The 16,110-nt window shown below is 56.6% G+C and overlaps 1 protein-coding gene across 3 annotated transcripts in view; it reads left to right on the plus strand.

Moving 5' to 3' along the window:
- AMPD2 (adenosine monophosphate deaminase 2) overlaps nucleotides 1–7,152 on the plus strand; it is a 16,822-nt gene extending 9,670 nt beyond the window's left edge. For 2 of the 3 annotated variants that reach the window (XM_006149537.3, XM_006149538.3), the window contains exons 2-18: nucleotides 29–159; nucleotides 384–514; nucleotides 883–951; nucleotides 1,036–1,147; nucleotides 1,395–1,581; nucleotides 1,801–1,942; nucleotides 2,034–2,123; nucleotides 2,353–2,482; nucleotides 2,628–2,822; nucleotides 2,908–3,039; nucleotides 3,170–3,333; nucleotides 3,567–3,693; nucleotides 3,784–3,947; nucleotides 4,257–4,377; nucleotides 4,639–4,812; nucleotides 4,969–5,079; nucleotides 5,195–7,152. In XM_006149537.3, coding sequence (XP_006149599.2) covers nucleotides 29–159; nucleotides 384–514; nucleotides 883–951; nucleotides 1,036–1,147; nucleotides 1,395–1,581; nucleotides 1,801–1,942; nucleotides 2,034–2,123; nucleotides 2,353–2,482; nucleotides 2,628–2,822; nucleotides 2,908–3,039; nucleotides 3,170–3,333; nucleotides 3,567–3,693; nucleotides 3,784–3,947; nucleotides 4,257–4,377; nucleotides 4,639–4,812; nucleotides 4,969–5,079; nucleotides 5,195–5,404 — 2,390 coding nt within the window. In that variant the 3' untranslated portion in view covers nucleotides 5,405–7,152. The remainder of the gene's footprint in view (nucleotides 1–28; nucleotides 160–383; nucleotides 515–882; nucleotides 952–1,035; nucleotides 1,148–1,394; nucleotides 1,582–1,800; nucleotides 1,943–2,033; nucleotides 2,124–2,352; nucleotides 2,483–2,627; nucleotides 2,823–2,907; nucleotides 3,040–3,169; nucleotides 3,334–3,566; nucleotides 3,694–3,783; nucleotides 3,948–4,256; nucleotides 4,378–4,638; nucleotides 4,813–4,968; nucleotides 5,080–5,194) is intronic. The other variant, XM_006149536.3, reaches the window with a different exon arrangement.
- Nucleotides 7,153–16,110: the final 8,958 nt, after the last annotated feature.

Raw genomic sequence — 16,110 nt, forward strand, 5'->3', positions numbered from 1 at the left:
TTTGACCCCAGCGTCACTGGCTCTGCAGAGGTGCGGGGTGGTCTGGGGGCCCCTCCGCTGCAGTCCACCCGATCCTTGCCGGGCCCCGCCCCCTGCCTCAAGCACTTTCCGCTCGACCTGCGCACGTCTATGGATGGCAAATGCAAGGAGATTGCCGAGGTATCGCCTGGCACCACCCATGCCCTCACCCATGTCCCCACGTCCTGCCTCCGCTCCCCATGCCCCTGTACCTCAGCCATCCCTCACTTCACACCTGGCTGTCCCCTGATCCTCAGCCTCTCCCAGGTACCCCCTGCCTCTCCTGCCCTTGCCCCATCCCCAGACTCTGCAGGGTTGGGCCCGGGGACTGAGGGCTGGCCATGCTGAGCCACCTGCCCCCGCAGGAGCTGTTCAGCCGCTCGCTGGCCGAGAGTGAGCTCCGCAGTGCCCCGTATGAGTTCCCCGAGGAGAGCCCCATTGAGCAGCTGGAGGAGCGGCGGCAGCGGTTGGAGCGGCAGATCAGCCAGGATGTCAAGTGAGCCTGGCTGGCACCGAGGGGTCAGCTGCAGAATGCCAGCGTCCCCGGCTCCCTCCAGACCCCTTAGAGCCCCTTTTCCATCCCACCCTCCCTTTGGAAGGGATGCAGCACAGAGCTCAGGCTGTGAGGCAGGCTGCTGGGCCCTGGGTCTGTCTTCTGTCCTGCCGTGGCCTGGAGCGTGTTGCTTCACCCCTGGGTCTGCTTTCTCGTCACTCAAGTGGGGTGAGAACAGCACAGGGTCCTGCAGCCCTTCCTGCAAGGGTCACGTGTGACGACATGCGCCCAGCACCTAGCACGGGGCCAGGACCTGGGAGCAAGGGCCATCCCTTGCAATCTGCCTGACCTCTCATCCCTTTCACCTCTAGGTTGGAGCCGGACATCCTGCTTCGGGCCAAGCAAGATTTCCTGAAGACAGACAGTGACTCAGACCTACAGTGAGGAGGGCATGGGCAGTGGGCATGGAGCCGGGCCCGCCTGGCTGCCGACTCCACTCTGACCCTGCACGCTTTCCTGTGTAGGCTCTACAAGGAGCAGGGCGAGGGGCAGGGTGACCGGGGCCTGCGGGAGCGCGATGTGGTGCTGGAGCGGGAATTTCAGCGGGTCACCATCTCCGGGGAGGAGAAATGTGGGGTGAGTGTGGGGCAGGGCTTTGGTCTCCATCCTTGTGTCCCAGTGGGCCCCCTGGTCTGGAGAGGGTGTTTCTCTTCCCAGCAGTTGAAGGGGCAGAGGGTCTGGCTGAGACCAGTGGTCTCAGCATACTTGGGGTCAGGGCCTGCAGGAGGTGGGGGTGGTACACGGACAGCCTCAGGGAGGAGGTGAGAAGAGCCTGGGTCTGGGTCAGAGACTGAGCAGAATGTCCACGTGGCCTCGTGCCCAGGTGCCCTTCACAGACCTGCTGGACGCAGCCAAGAGCGTGGTGCGGGCACTGTTCATCCGGGAGAAGTACATGGCCCTGTCGCTGCAGAGCTTCTGCCCCACCACTCGCCGCTACCTGCAGCAGCTGGCTGAGAAGCCTCTGGAGACACGGAGCTATGAGCAGGGCCCTGACACCCCTGTGTCTGCTGGTGGGACCCCCATCCCTGCCCAACCCCAAGTGCCCTGGGCTCCTGGGCACCCTGAGCTCAGGGCCAGCCTGCTTCTTCCTTCACACATCTAGGCTCATTCCAGCCTCTTGGTGCCCCTGGGGGTGGAGGTTGGGGCAGGAGCTGCCGTCTGGGGGGGCCCTGGGCTGGACAGCAGGTGGCCGGAAAGAGCCTTGGTTCTGACTGAGCCCTCCCCCACAGATGCCCCGGTCCACCCCCCCGCACTGGAACAGCACCCGTATGAGCACTGTGAGCCAAGCACCATGCCTGGGGACCTGGGCTTGGGTCTGCGCATGGTGCGGGGAGTGGTGCACGTCTACACCCGCAGGGACCCCGATGAGCAGTAAGAGGGCTGTGGTGTGGGAGGCTGCACTGGCACAGGAGGGGCCCTCAGTCTGGCCTGCCCTCCTCACCCAAGCTCCTCTCCATGCCAGTTGCTCGGAGGTGGAGCTGCCGTACCCTGACCTGCAGGAATTTGTGGCTGACGTCAACGTGCTGATGGCCCTGATTATCAATGGCCCCATGTGAGTCCTGCCTGGCCCATGCAACTCGCCTTTCAGCCCCAGCCCTGCTCCCAACCCTTGTGTTCTGGCCTTTCACCCCTCCGGTCACCAAGCCCTGGACTGTCCTGCCTGCTGCCCTCTTAGCAGCCTGGTCCCGTGCTTCCCTCTTCCTCCCTCTGCTCTGCTACCCGGGGCCTCCCAGGTGCCTCCTCCAGGGCCTGAGTCCTTGCCCCATTCTCCTTCTGCCCAGAAAGTCGTTCTGCTACCGCCGGCTGCAGTACCTGAGCTCCAAGTTCCAGATGCACGTGCTGCTCAACGAGATGAAGGAGCTGGCCGCCCAGAAGAAAGTGCCACACCGGGATTTCTACAACATCCGCAAGGTGGGCCTCACCCGTGTGTCCCTGCCTGTACCCCTGTCCAGCCTCTTCAGGGGCCTGGGCCTCCACTTGGCATTCAGTACGGAGAGTCCTCTCCTATCCCGCTGCTCTGGGCTGCAGTCCACTCGGGCCTCCTGTTCCATCCCAGGTGGACACGCACATCCACGCCTCGTCCTGCATGAACCAGAAGCATCTACTGCGCTTCATCAAGCGGGCGATGAAGCGGCACCTGGAGGAGATCGTGCATGTGGAGCAGGGCCGCGAGCAGACTCTGCGGGAGGTCTTCGAGAGCATGAATCTCACCGCGTACGACCTGAGTGTGGACACACTCGACGTGCACGCGGTCTGTCCCAGCACCACGGGCTGAGGGGCTGGGTCATTGCGGGGCTCAGAGTCAGGAGTGACCTGGGCCTGCCTGTCTTCCTCAGGACAGGAACACCTTCCATCGCTTCGACAAGTTCAATGCCAAATACAACCCGATTGGGGAGTCTGTCCTCCGAGAGATCTTCATCAAGACCGACAACAGGGTTTCCGGGAAGTACTTTGCCCACATCATCAAGGTGAGGAGGCAGCATGGGATGAGGAGAGTAGTTAAGGTGACCGAAGCTGTCTGGCTGAGCTTGCGTGCGGGTGCAAAAGCAGAGGGCCAGGCGGGAAGCCCAGGTGTGATGGCTGCTCCCTGCCTGTCAGGAGGTGATGTCAGACCTGGAGGAGAGCAAATACCAGAACGCAGAGCTGCGTCTCTCCATCTACGGGCGCTCGAGGGACGAGTGGGACAAGCTGGCACGCTGGGCCGTGATGCACCGCGTGCACTCCCCCAACGTGCGCTGGCTTGTGCAGGTGCCCCGCCTCTTGTGAGTGTCCCTTGGAGTGGGAGGGAACATGAGGGCCTGTCTCTGCCCTCCCCCAGCCTGGCCCACCCTCAGGGCAAGGAGGCACCATCCAGTCCCACCCTGATATCCTGGCTTTCCCAGTGTGGCCAGACGTGCTCCGGTGCTCCTGGCCAAGCTTGGCCAGGACTGGCCCGCCGGGTTTCCTCTGGCCGGCCCTGACGTGCCTGTGCCTGTGTGCCGTGTCTCGCCCGCAGTGACGTGTACCGTACCAAGGGCCAGCTGGCCAACTTCCAGGAGATGCTGGAGAACATCTTCCTGCCGCTGTTCGAGGCTACCGTGCACCCTGCCAGCCACCCTGAGCTGCACCTCTTCTTGGAGCATGTGAGCGGGGGGCACAGGGCTGGGGTAGGGGAGGATGGCCGGCCCAAGCCCGGCTGCAGCTCTGGGCCTGACTGCAGGGTCCCGTGCCAGGTGGATGGTTTCGACAGCGTGGATGATGAGTCCAAGCCCGAGAACCACGTCTTCAACCTGGAGAGTCCCCTCCCCGAGGCCTGGGTGGAGGAGGACAACCCTCCCTATGCCTACTACCTGTATTACACCTTTGCCAACATGGCCACGCTGAACCATCTGCGCAGGTGCCTGCACCCCCCATCCCCTGCCCTGTGAACTTCTGCTTGCCCTGCACTCTCCAACCCCATAGACCTCACCCTGGGCACCCTGGGCTGGGGCCGCCAGACCTCTGACCACCTGGTGGCTATAGGCCTGGACTGGACGGGTTCTTTCTCTGCCTGGGGTCAGGGCCTGCAGGAGGTGGGGGTGGTATCCTTCACCTATCACCCCATGAATCTACCCTGTTTCCCGTGTGCCAGGCCCACAGCCACTGGCTAAAGGGCATGTGTGAGCTGGGCGGGGGCTCAGGGGCTGACCTGTCTTCATACCCCCAGGCAGAGAGGCTTCCACACGTTCGTGCTGAGGCCGCACTGCGGGGAGGCCGGGCCCATCCACCACCTGGTGTCGGCCTTCATGCTGGCTGAGAACATATCCCACGGGCTGCTTCTGCGCAAGGTTGGGGTCCCAGCTGTTCCCCTGCCTCCAAACCATTGGGCCCCTTCAGCAACTGCCCCCCTTTCCCCTTGCCCCTGGGATAACCCTCCCTACCCCGGCCTCCAGACTGGGCCCAGCTTCCGTTCTGGTGGAACTGGCCTTTGCACAGCAGGCCCAGCCTGGACCCCCTCCCCCGCCTACCGCTGTAAGGGCCTGGACCCCCACAGGCCTGCCTTCCTCAGCCTGGGGGCCCCCTGACAGGCCTCCCTCTTGCCTGGCCAGGCCCCGGTCCTGCAGTACCTGTATTACCTGGCCCAGATTGGCATCGCCATGTCCCCACTCAGCAACAACAGCCTCTTCCTCAGCTACCACCGGAACCCGCTACCCGAGTACTTGTCCCGCGGCCTCATGGTCTCACTGTCCACCGATGATCCCCTGCAGTTCCACTTCACCAAGGTCAGAGTCCGGCAGCGCTTGGGGCACTGGGGTCTTTCCCGGTTGTTGCTGCCCCCTGCTGGTGGGATGCATCAGGCCAAGTGGCCAGTCCACAGGGGAGGCGGGGCTGGGGAGGGGCAGCAGGGCTGGGCACTCTGAGGGTCCTGGCCCTTGCAGGAGCCGCTGATGGAGGAGTACAGCATCGCCACGCAGGTGTGGAAGCTCAGCTCCTGCGACATGTGTGAGCTGGCCCGCAACAGCGTGCTCATGAGCGGCTTCTCGCACAAGGTAGGACACTCCGCTGCAGCCCAGCCCCCCTCCTCTCTGTGTGTGCGGTCCTGGCCTATCCCTAGCATGCCCCTCCGAGCTGCCAGCAGCCCTGCCCACTGCCCTACCCCTGCAGGTGAAGAGCCACTGGCTGGGGCCCAACTACACCAAGGAGGGGCCCGAGGGCAATGACATCCGCCGCACCAACGTGCCGGACATCCGCGTGGGCTACCGCCACGAGACCCTATGCCAGGAACTGGCGCTCATCACGCAGGCCGTCCAGAGTGAGATGCTGGAGACCATCCCGGAGGAGGCGGGTGTTGCCACAAGCCCCGGGCCTCAGTGAGCCTGGCCCGCTGGTGCCGCTGCATCTCAGCACCGCGACCACGTTTCCTCTCGGACCCTCACAGCTGCTGTGGTCTCTGCATGTCTCCATTCTTTTTTGTTCCTGTCCTGCATGTCTCTGACTGTGTCCCTGTCCCGGCCCAGTGAGCCATGCCCAGAAGCCTGCTTTGCCATTGTTTTGGCTCAGGTGACACCTGACAGGCCGAGGGTTTGAGGGCTGGCTCTCTCCACGGCCCTGTCCTAGGATCCTCCGAAGCCTGGCTGTCCTGCAGGCATCTCCAGTGTCCAGAGGGGCTTGGGATGGTTGTGGGGGGCTGGCCCCTCCAGCCTTTGAGGTCCTGCTTGGGCAGATGCAAACTCGGGCTGGGGCTGAAGTTGAGGCCCAGGTTCTGGTAGCGGCCTACATCTGCCGCGGGCACGAGCTGAAGGCGTGGTGCTCCAGCAGTGCTGTGCAGGGTGGGTAGGGCTGAGTGAGGTCCCCGCTCAGGGCTGCCTGGCCTGAGGGGGTGGGCTTGTTCTCGGGGTGCCGGACACCACCTTTGCCAAGTCGCTGCCCAGCAGTCTTTTCTGTCCTCTCCTGGGCCCACGTGCTCCTCTGCTGTCAACTTCCTGTGCCTCTGGGCGGGCAGCTGCCCTGTGCTGTGTCTGGGACCACTGTGGCTGGGGGGTCCTGGATCTGCCACTGGCCAGGGAGGTGATGTCCCTAGAGTGGGCCCCAGAGCTTCTGGATCCCAGCTGGCCCCTGTGTTGTGTTCTGGACTGAGGCCTTTGCTGTGAAATGCAGTGTTTCATACTACCCACCTTTCTTAGTGCATGTGAAATAAAGATTATTTAAGTAATGAGGCAGGTGGGGTCTCTGTTGGGAGTGGGAGAGCCATGCTGGGGGCCAGGAGATGGCAGAGGTTGGGGTTCAGGAGCATTCGGGTTGGGATGGAAGTGCAGCATGTTCTGAGGGGGCCACTCGACGTGGGTAATGTGTTTGTGCACATGGACACTGACAGAGGCGGGTGGTTACCCCCAGCCCTCACCATCTGCCCCTCTGAGGGGGATATCTGCTCTGCACAGCATCCGTCACATCAACTTGGGGGAGGGCCCAAGTCCCCCGGTCCCCCTGTAGACCTGCTTCCACTCCAACCTCTTAGAGCAGCCTGGCTGGTGTGAGAATATGCTCGTAGAATGAAACTCACATGCCAGGATCTTCTAGGGCTTGTTTAAAATGCCTCCTGCAGGGCCTCCCTTGGGGATTCCAGTCCGTGGGTGTGCAGCGTGGTGCAGATGTCTCCGCTCCTGGACGGACTCCATTGCAAGGGGTTGGAGCCAGTCTGTGTTGCGAATCCTGCTGTAACTATCTCGCTTTTGCCCTGTGTGCAGTACACGGTCCGAAGCACCTCCTGGGCATCTCTTTGCTGGGATCTTGCTCACAGAAAGAAGCAGAGTGGGGTGTGCAGGGTCCTGGGTGGGCAGCAGGCCTGTCTGGGGAGGAAAGAGCTCCCCTCCCTGGCTGAGTGCCTCAGAAACGGCCCAGGAACAGCAGGAACCTGGGTAACAGGTCACCTCCAGGGGTGCTAGTGGGAGGCTGTGGGCCTGCTCTCTGGCCAGCTGCTCGGCATAGGCCCAGCCCTGCCCCCTGCAGGAAGGCAGCTAGAAGAGCACCTCCACCTGGCCCGGGGCCTCAGCAGTGCCTGGGTACCCTGGACAGAAGCTCCCCTCCTCCCCTGACCTTCTGGCCAAGACCTAGGGCCCTTGAGTTCCAGAGGTGGCCCTCGCCAGTTCCTTCTAGCTACTCACATGCCGTAGGATTGAATGTTAGAGCTGGGAGGTGAGAAGGGGCTGTGTGACTCGATAATGTCTGGCTGGGGAAACAGGCCAGGCAGTGGAAGTAGCCAAAGCTTAGACTGGAGTCCAACATTTCCCCTCAGTCTTGCCAGGCCTAGGACGGGCTTTGTAGGGGTGATGGGAACTGACTTTTCTTTCTTTCTTTCTTTCTTTTTTTTTTTTCCTACAGGGCCCATGTGTTAGTGGGAGAGACAGAGAAACAGAACGTGAAAAATCTACCCCCTGGGGTGGGGGGATGGGCACACCGCAATCCCTTCTCCATTCTCCTCTCGGGATCTTGGGCATGCACGCACACATGCCCAGCGTGAGTTTCAAGCTGCTGGGACCAGGACTTGAACTGTGGCCGACTATGTGGGAGTCCAGCAACATAACCATTATGCCATCTGCTGGTCCTGGAAACGGACTTTTCAAGGAGGTGGTTATATTTAACAAATGCAAGTGACAGGGCTGGCAGGTGGCATGGTGGTTGAGGGCGCTGGACTCCCACATGGCCAACTGCGGTTTGAGTCCTGGACCTGGCAGCTTGATTTCTCACTTTACTTCTCCCTCTCACTGTCTCTTTATGGTCAAATTAAAATAAATAAATAAAGTTAAATAAAATAATTTTAAAAATAATGCAAGTAAGCTGTGCCTCTGTGTTTAACAAGAAAGCAGGGTTATTAGTTTTTTCTAGAATGTCCTGTAAAGGCAAGAACTGCCTGTCTCCTTTGCCAGCACTTAGAAGCCTGTATTTACTCGAAAATTTGAATTGGATATTTCAATTTGTTCATTTCCTTGCTCCTGTTGGTCTGAGTGTGCGAAGGCCTAGCCCTGAGAATATTACCCAGCTGAAGAGCTTCTAAGCAACCTGTCCACAGTTTTGACAGCTTGCTTCTGGTGTCTTAGCTTCTCAGAAATCCCTCTTTCAAATATTTATCCAGAGCAAATAATCTTAATACTAATGCCTTCATACTTTGTCTTATCTGAAAGTAAAATCATTTCATAAAAAGAAGTTGGAAAACAAAAAAAAGGAAAAAGAAAAGCCCACTTGTAATTTACCCGTATCACCAAATATTTGCCAATTACCTGTGTGCCTGCGATAAGTACATATTTTTAATACCTTCCTATTTATTTATGCATTTCTTTCCTTTTTTTTTTCAAGATTTGTTTTGCTATAGGGCGCATGCGCTCTCCAGAAAGACAGAGAGAAACTGAGAAATCACCCCCCAGTGAGGATGGTCATGCCACAATCCCTTCTCCTCCATTCTCCTCTCGGGATCTTAGGCACGCACGCACACACACCCGATGTGAGTTTAAGCCACCGGGTCCAGGACTTGATCTGCGGTTGACTACAGGGGAGTCCAGCAACTTAGCCATTACACCAACTGCTGGTCCCCCCTCTTTCTTTCTTTCTTTCTTTCTTTAATTTGCCAGAAGGTACATGTGCTCACTGGAGAGAGAGACAGAGAGAGAGGGAGGGGAGAAGGCACTCATGGGGCACGGTCACACTGCGGTTCTTCTCCATTTGTCCCTCCTGTTGGGATTTTGGGCATGCAAGCACACATGCCTGGTATGTTTCTCAAGCCACTGGATGTGGGACTTGAACTGCATGGTTGGCCATGTGGGATCCAACTGCCTTAACCACAGGGTCACCGGCTGGCCCCCAGTTCTTTTTTAATATGCAATTTGGAGTTGAGAATACATGTATATACACACATCCACAAATTAATATGTCTGTATCAATGAAAGTTATGTCATTTTATTTTAAAAATTATTTTAACAATATTTCTACATTTTATTAAAATACTATGAAAATATAAATTTTGTTCGTTGCCCCATGGTGACCCTTACCGTAGTTTACCATCACAGCTCCTGTTCAGAATAACCATAGCCTGGATATCCCTTTAGCACAGTAAGTAAGTTCAGTGCCTAGAAAGCCAGATCCCACGTGGCTGACTGTGGATAAAATCCTGGCCTACGCAGTTTGAAAAAAACACCTGTCGTGTGTGCGTGGATGCCCCAAATTACCACAGGATGGAGGAATGGAGGAGAAAGGATTGCAGTGTGACCAGGCCCGAGGGGCTGCCTTCTTTCTGTCTCTCTGGTAAGCACATGCACGCTCTGGTGATGGAAAGACAACCATGGCCTAATGTCGTGGCTAACAGCGTTCACGCTGGGCCAGACGACCTGGGTTTCCATTTGGCCTCACCGCTTTCTGGCTGTGACATGGGCAAGTCCACTTCCCACTGTGCTCAGGTGCTCACCACACCACATGGCGAGTGATGGCACTCTCTTTATGAGCTGGTTTTGGACTCAGTCACTGGATATAAAGCTCTAGGTGCTCAACAAATACTAGCTGCTCTCATCTTTGCATAGGCTTTATATTACTCCCCTCGTCTCGACGGTCTTGAGTGAAATCCCCAGGTCCAAGATACATTGGTCCCGCTAGAAGTGAACCATCGCGTGTAACAGAGATGGGAGTCCTTTCCTCGTCCCCCACCTCACCCACGCTGCCATGCCACCCGCCCACTCATGGACATCCTGTGAGGGAGGCACGTCTTTCCTAGGGCCTATAGTTAGGGGCCAGGCTTCCACTCCGACACAGAGCGGACAGCTGCTTTTCAAATTCCCACGGAGGGAATTTTTAAAATGCTGTTTTTGGGCCAGCAAGTGACATGGTGGTTAAGGCAGATGGATCCCACATGATTGACTTTGTGGTTCGAGTCCCAGACTTGGCGGCTTGAGAGTCACGCCGGGCGTGTGCCCAGAATCCTGAGAAGAGAATGGAGGAGAAGGAATTGCAGTGTGGCCACCCCCCCACCCAGGGGGCAATTTCTCACTTTCCCTCTCTCTACCTTTTTTAAAAATAATTATTTTATGTAACTTTTATTTATTCATTTATTTATTTCCATTTTACCAGATATACAGAGGGAGAGAGAGAAAGAGTGAGAAAGTAAGCCATCAGGTCCGGGATTCGAACCGTGGTTGACCATGTGGGAGTCCAGCACCTTTAACCACCAAGCTACCTGCCAGCCCCTCTCTCTGTCTTTTTTCATGGCAAAAAATAAAAAAATAAAAAATAAAAAAAATAAAAAACCTAAAAAAAAGAAAATGTCTGCTTTTGAAGACCCCAGACCGGGAGCAATAAATACAGCAGGATGATGAACTTGCCTCCTCCCTGTTGTAGAGCCGACCCTGAGTGAAATATACACCTGGGGACTGTCCCTTGCCAATCACAGACTCTTGTGGACTGGGCAGTACTGAGAGTGTACTGGCCACACCCTGCTCTGCCCTGGTTCATCTCCCTGGCGCCCCCTCTTGAGGGACTCAAGAATAGCAAGTGGTGAGCTGATGGGGCCCCAGACGGCGGTAGAGATGCTTGATTAGGGTAACAGTGATCTGGATTGCTGAACCCTCGGTCAGAACATTTACCCCCATCCAGTGTGCCTCATGTGGGAATGTATTCTGAAATTCCAATAAAGGTTTAAGTAGTAAGTCCCGTTTAACCCAATGGTTGACAAATCACGTTTATCCAAAGTAAGAGTGATGTTGCCTAAGTTAGGATGCCGTGGACACTGGGTGGGGTGGTCTCTGCAGCTGGAACTGGAGGTGGAGCAATCCATGTGCCTGGCTTTGGGGGGCCCCCGGTCCTCTCCAGGAGGCAGGGCAGACTTTCAAAGACCTGGACATGAGGGAGAGCTGAAACAAAACAAAAACATACCTTCGGGGGCTGCAAAATATGAGAAAAAGCAAAGTCGAAGTTGGCAAATGTTTAATGAAATGCTTTCAGAAAGTACCATGTCAACTTTGATATTTGGTAAGTTTAGTATCCATACAAATGTCATCATATTTGAAAACAATTTGTAAGTTGAATTTTTGGCAAGAGTTCCAGAACATTGCAGGATGATTGAAGAGAAATCAGAGCCAATGGGAAATTAAATGAGTTACTCATAGTCGAGAAATTTCCAAAGCCAGTTTATAAACACCCTTTTAAAATTAAAGTGGAGAAGAGTCATATTTAAGGAGGGATGTGGTGCATTTTAATGTTTGTTGCAATGAAGTGAAGCCTTCACGAATGAGATGCAGGGTCTCAGAAGGGGTCACCATGGCCCAACCCTGCAGCCCTGCTCTGGGCCAGGGGCATTGGCTCAGCCCCTGGCCTAGCAGCCCCTGTCAGCCCTCCTGCCTGGCTAATTAGGCTGGGCAGATTCGGAACAGCTACTGCTGCCACGGGCATCCTGACTAAATTTGTGCAGTGAGCTTGCCCGGCTGGAGTTTCTGTCTACATTTTGCAGAAGAGAGACTGACCTTGGTTTAAACCTGAGCATTCCGTTTATTAGCGGGGTACGTCAGCCCTTCTCCCTGACCTTGCAGGCTTGGGGGAGGTATGGTGGGTGAAATACCTATGAGCACATGGCACTGGGCTTAGCTCTCCAAGTGTGAATGCATTTAATATTCCTAAGGGCTCTGCGTAAGAGCTGTCATAGCCCCTTGCCTAAAGAGGGAAAATCCAGGTTCGCGGAGGTCAAGTAACAGCTGGCGAATCAGCTGGTAAGTGACGGAACTGGGACTTGAACCCAGAACTGTCTTCTGCAAGGTGTTTGTTTCTCCCCCCTCTGTCCTGGTCCTTGGAGTCTGTGTCTAGTTAGGGGTGGTCTCTGAGGGGCAGGTGCTCAGGAGAGGGTCAGCATCGGACTGGTATGGCTGAGGTAGGACATGCCCACATCCCTGGCTGCTGGCTGTGGGGGCAGGGAAGAGCTTTCTGGGGGAGGCAGTTAAGACCAGTGGTTACACAGGGGTGGCAGAACTGTGCACAGTGTTCTGACTGGCTGGCACAACCTGCTAAAAGATGGAGAATGTGGACAGAATTTGAGTGGCATGGTGGCTGGAATCCAAAGTGGCTGGATCCAACTGGCCAGTTGAGTGGTCTGAGACCCCGACCTGGCGCCTGGAGAAACATGCAGGGCGTGCGAGCGTGTATGCCCAAGGCCCTGAGAGGGGAGTGGAGGAGAAGGCATTGCGACATGGCCTACCCCTGTAGGGTGATTTCTCACTGTCTCTCTCCCTCCCTCCCTCCCTCTCTCCCTCCCTCTCTTACTCACTCTGGCAAGTGCATGGCCTACAACAAACTAAACAAACAAACAAACAAAAAAAAGGAGCACGTAAATGCCCCGAGGCAGCCCCAAGGCCTATACCTCCCTGTTGCCCTGCACCAGGCTAAGTCCCCACATGGCCTGGGAAGTCTCTGAGTTTGTGATCCCTGGGTTAAACACCATCGCGGGTGGTATGGCTGGCACCAAACAGCCGTGAGAGCTGGGGAATCACGTGACGCTCGGCTTCAGTTCTCGTGTCTATAAAACAAGGACGCTGGGGTTCACTGCATTGGTTTGTTGCAGAAATTAAACGCCATGTACAAAGCTGAGTTCAAGCCCAGGTGACTTGGGCAACGATGGAGTGCCACTGGGGGCTAGGTGGGGCTAGTTCATTGTTGGAGAAGAGAGTAATAGTATCACATTTGTCTTGTGCCTTGCATTTATTTTTTTGGAGAGATTTTTGGTATAGGGCACATGCGCTTGCCGGAGAGACAGACAGAAAATGAGAAATCACTTCCGGGGGTGGGGGTGAGGGATGGCCATATTGTGATCCCTTCTCTTCCATTCTCCTCTTGGGATTTTGGGTATGCACACACACGTGCCTGGTGTTAGTTTTTTTGTTTTTATTTTTTTAAGAATTATTTTATTTAACTTTATTTATTTACTCATTTTAATTTAACCAGAAAGGGACAGAGCAGGAGAGAGAGAAACTGAGAAAGCAAGCCACCAGGTCTGGGACTGTGGGAGTCCAGCACCCCCAAGCGCCACACTACCCGCTGGCCCCAACCCGGTGTGAGTTTTAAGATGCCAGATCTGAGACTCAAACAGTCGACTACGTGGGAGTCCAGATGTAACCGTTACACCACCTACTGGCCCCAATGCCTCGTCGTTTTTCGAGCTGGACCAGAGTGTGATCGTTGCACCTGCAGCCTCAAGTCCTCCTGGAGTCCTGAGCACTGAATCCAGTATGCAGGCTGGTGGGATCTCAGGGGAAGTCATAGTTTGTGCACACGAGTCGCAGCTTGTGGGTAACAGCATGGGTGTTGGAGAGGCCCCAGAGCTCACTGGGCACGTGGCTGGGGGCAGTGAGCTGGGGTGAGGACTCCGGGTTGAACCCCTGCCTGGTATTCTCTTTGCGCTCCCATTGGGACCTGCTGGAGATCTGGGTCAGGGCCCGGCCAGGAGCCTGAATGCGCATGGATGAGTGGGTCCAGCTGAGGGTGAAATTGGGGTGGAGGTTGAGAGGGAGGAGCAGGGGGTGAAGGCTGGGCTTCCGTGAGGCCACTGAGACATCTCTAACTCTTCAGAGGCTTCCCCTTTCCTGTTTCCCTGCCTTGGGCCTGAGCACCTCTGGGACCCCCACCCCACCTCTGGGTGGCTGGGGGGGACTGGAGCCTCAGGAACCCCCTTCCTTGGGTGGACACGGCCTCCTGCTGGGGAGCAGAGGGCAGGCTGGTGCTCAGGCCTGATGGCTCCTGTGCAGAGTATGGCCTGTCATATGTTGCAGCCTGGCCCAGATTGCCACTGAACCCCAGCTCTCGTCACTGCTGTCGCACAGCTGGGCCTGGGAGGTCCAGGCAGCACTCCATGGGAGCCTCCAAAATCAGCCGAAGCTCCAGCCACTCCCGCTCTACCTGCTCCTGTCCTGTAGTGGAGCAAGGCTCAGAGCCTGCAGTTGCCTGGTGCCTTGGCACTGCCGGGAGAAGGGTGGGGGCGTGCATATTCACGCCAAGGTGTCGCAGGCGAGGCGGTCTTCCTTGAGCACTGGAGCTCATCTCTGAAGAGTTCAGGTGCACGGCCCTCTCCCTTCCCTCTGCCACTTCCTGTCCGCGTGTACCAGGCAGCTTGGGAGCTGCATGAACGCCTGGGTCATGCGCAAATCTGGAGCTGATCACCCCTGCACCTCTGTGTGAGTTAGGAAAAGGCACATCATGAAATCGATGCAGCTTTAAGGAGATTGTCCTTCCCTCCAGATGGTTGCCGCTGTGCGATGGCCATTCCTGGGCAGCGGTGTAGACTAGCTCGCATGTAGTTCCCAGCTTGTCCACAGGGTGGCGGCGATGAGGCCCTTGTGAGAACAGAGGCTTCTGCCTGCAGCTCCCAGATCGGGTGCTGGGCTGGGGCACCCTCTCCCGGCACCCATGCCCGTTAGCACCCTTGGGGTCCCACCTCACCAGACCAGGCTGACTCACATAGGGGTCCTCTCAGTGATAGCTACGGCTTAGGCTCACACCAGGACCCCCACTAGGGAGAGCTACCAGGGGCCGGTTGACCTGGCTGCCCTTCCTCCGGGCCAACGCTGGAGACATGCACGTCCTGGCTCTTTGGCTGTGACGTCCCGACCCCTGCTCCACCCCGTTACCTCCTTACCACATTCAGCCTCCAGATACGCGGCCCCCTGGTTCTGCCACGTCTTCTACCTCCTCAGATCCTCAGGGAGTTTCCCACTCCGCTGCTCTTCATCTGACTGCCTCTGAACTCTTAGAGGTTTCTGCTGCGCTCATTTCATCTGAGTGGATTTCCCTGTAACCCTCAGGGCTTTGAGGAAGGCCCGCCCTCCTGTACTTGCTAAGGGCCCTGGCAGAGGCTTGCAGGGGCTGTGGGCGGCCAGGGCCCTCGGGCAAGTCCCCAAGGGAGGTGTGCTCTGGCCAGGCTCTACAAGACCGTGGAGAATCTGCATGGAGGAAGGGAGAGAGGAGGGCGTTCTGGACCTGTGTTGGGGAAGTCTTCCTTCATCCTCTGGTGTGGGGTTCGTGTGTAAAAGGCCCCAGTAGAAGGGGACAACGTTATTCTTGACCCTTGAGCCAGTGCCTCCCTGGGATGAGACCTGGGGGTCTCCTTGACTCTCTTGGAGGCAGGATAAGCCTGGTGGCACTGGAGGCTTGTCCCATGACACTCCGAGCCCATGAGTGCGCAGTAAACAGTCCAGGAGTTTGGCACTCTCTGCGGTCAGCCACCTAAGACAATAATGTTTGGCCACCAGGTGGCGCTGCTGGAGTTGGCATTCCCAGAATCTGGGCGGAGACGTTCAGGCCTCTGCAGGACCAGTTAAGTGTGAAATCTTGTTAGCTATGGAGTCCAGTAAATATTGGAGTTCTCCAGTCTTCCCGCGTGGCTGAGGAGCAGGCATGGGACCCCATGGCTGGACCAATCTACTAGGCTTCTCTCTCTAAAGTTTCCTCTCCTTTCCTTCTCTTTCCTCCTTTCTTCCTTTTCTCTCTCTTTTTAAAAAAATATTTTATTTAACTTTTAAATTTATTTACTTATTTTAATTTGACCAGAAGGGACAGAGCGAGAGAAAGAGACAGGGAAAGTGAGAAAGCAAGCCGCCAGGTCTGGGACTCAAATCATGGTCACCCACGTGGGAGTCCAGTGCCCTCAACCACCATGCCACCTGCCGGCCCCATCTCTTTCTTCTTCTGCTTCTTCTCTTCCTCTTCCTTCTTCCAGAGGCACCCCCAACAGGGTGTTCATGCTGTGATGCACCCCCAGGCTCAGTCAGCCAGGATTACAGGCACACACACACTGGGCATGTACAGGGAGACCTTGGGACTCAAACCCAGGACCCTCCTGTGGCTGTGGCATCACAGAGCATCGTGTTACTGCTGCACGGGGCTGGCCCAGTCCTCTCTTGCCTGCATCCTCTCTGCAGTAGAGGAGGCAGTTTCTGCCTGGTTCAGCCACTTCCAAGCTCTGCACCAATGGCCGTAGTCAGCCTAGGAGAGGGACCGAGGCCTGGCGGGGGCGAGTGGAGAAGGCGCAACTGCAGCAGCTGCTGGGGGGGGGCTGGCTCCTGCTG

The sequence above is a fragment of the Tupaia chinensis genome, unplaced genomic scaffold (genome assembly GCF_000334495.1).
Source record: "Tupaia chinensis unplaced genomic scaffold, TupChi_1.0 Scaffold000270_1, whole genome shotgun sequence".
Taxonomy (NCBI): domain Eukaryota; kingdom Metazoa; phylum Chordata; class Mammalia; order Scandentia; family Tupaiidae; genus Tupaia; species Tupaia belangeri.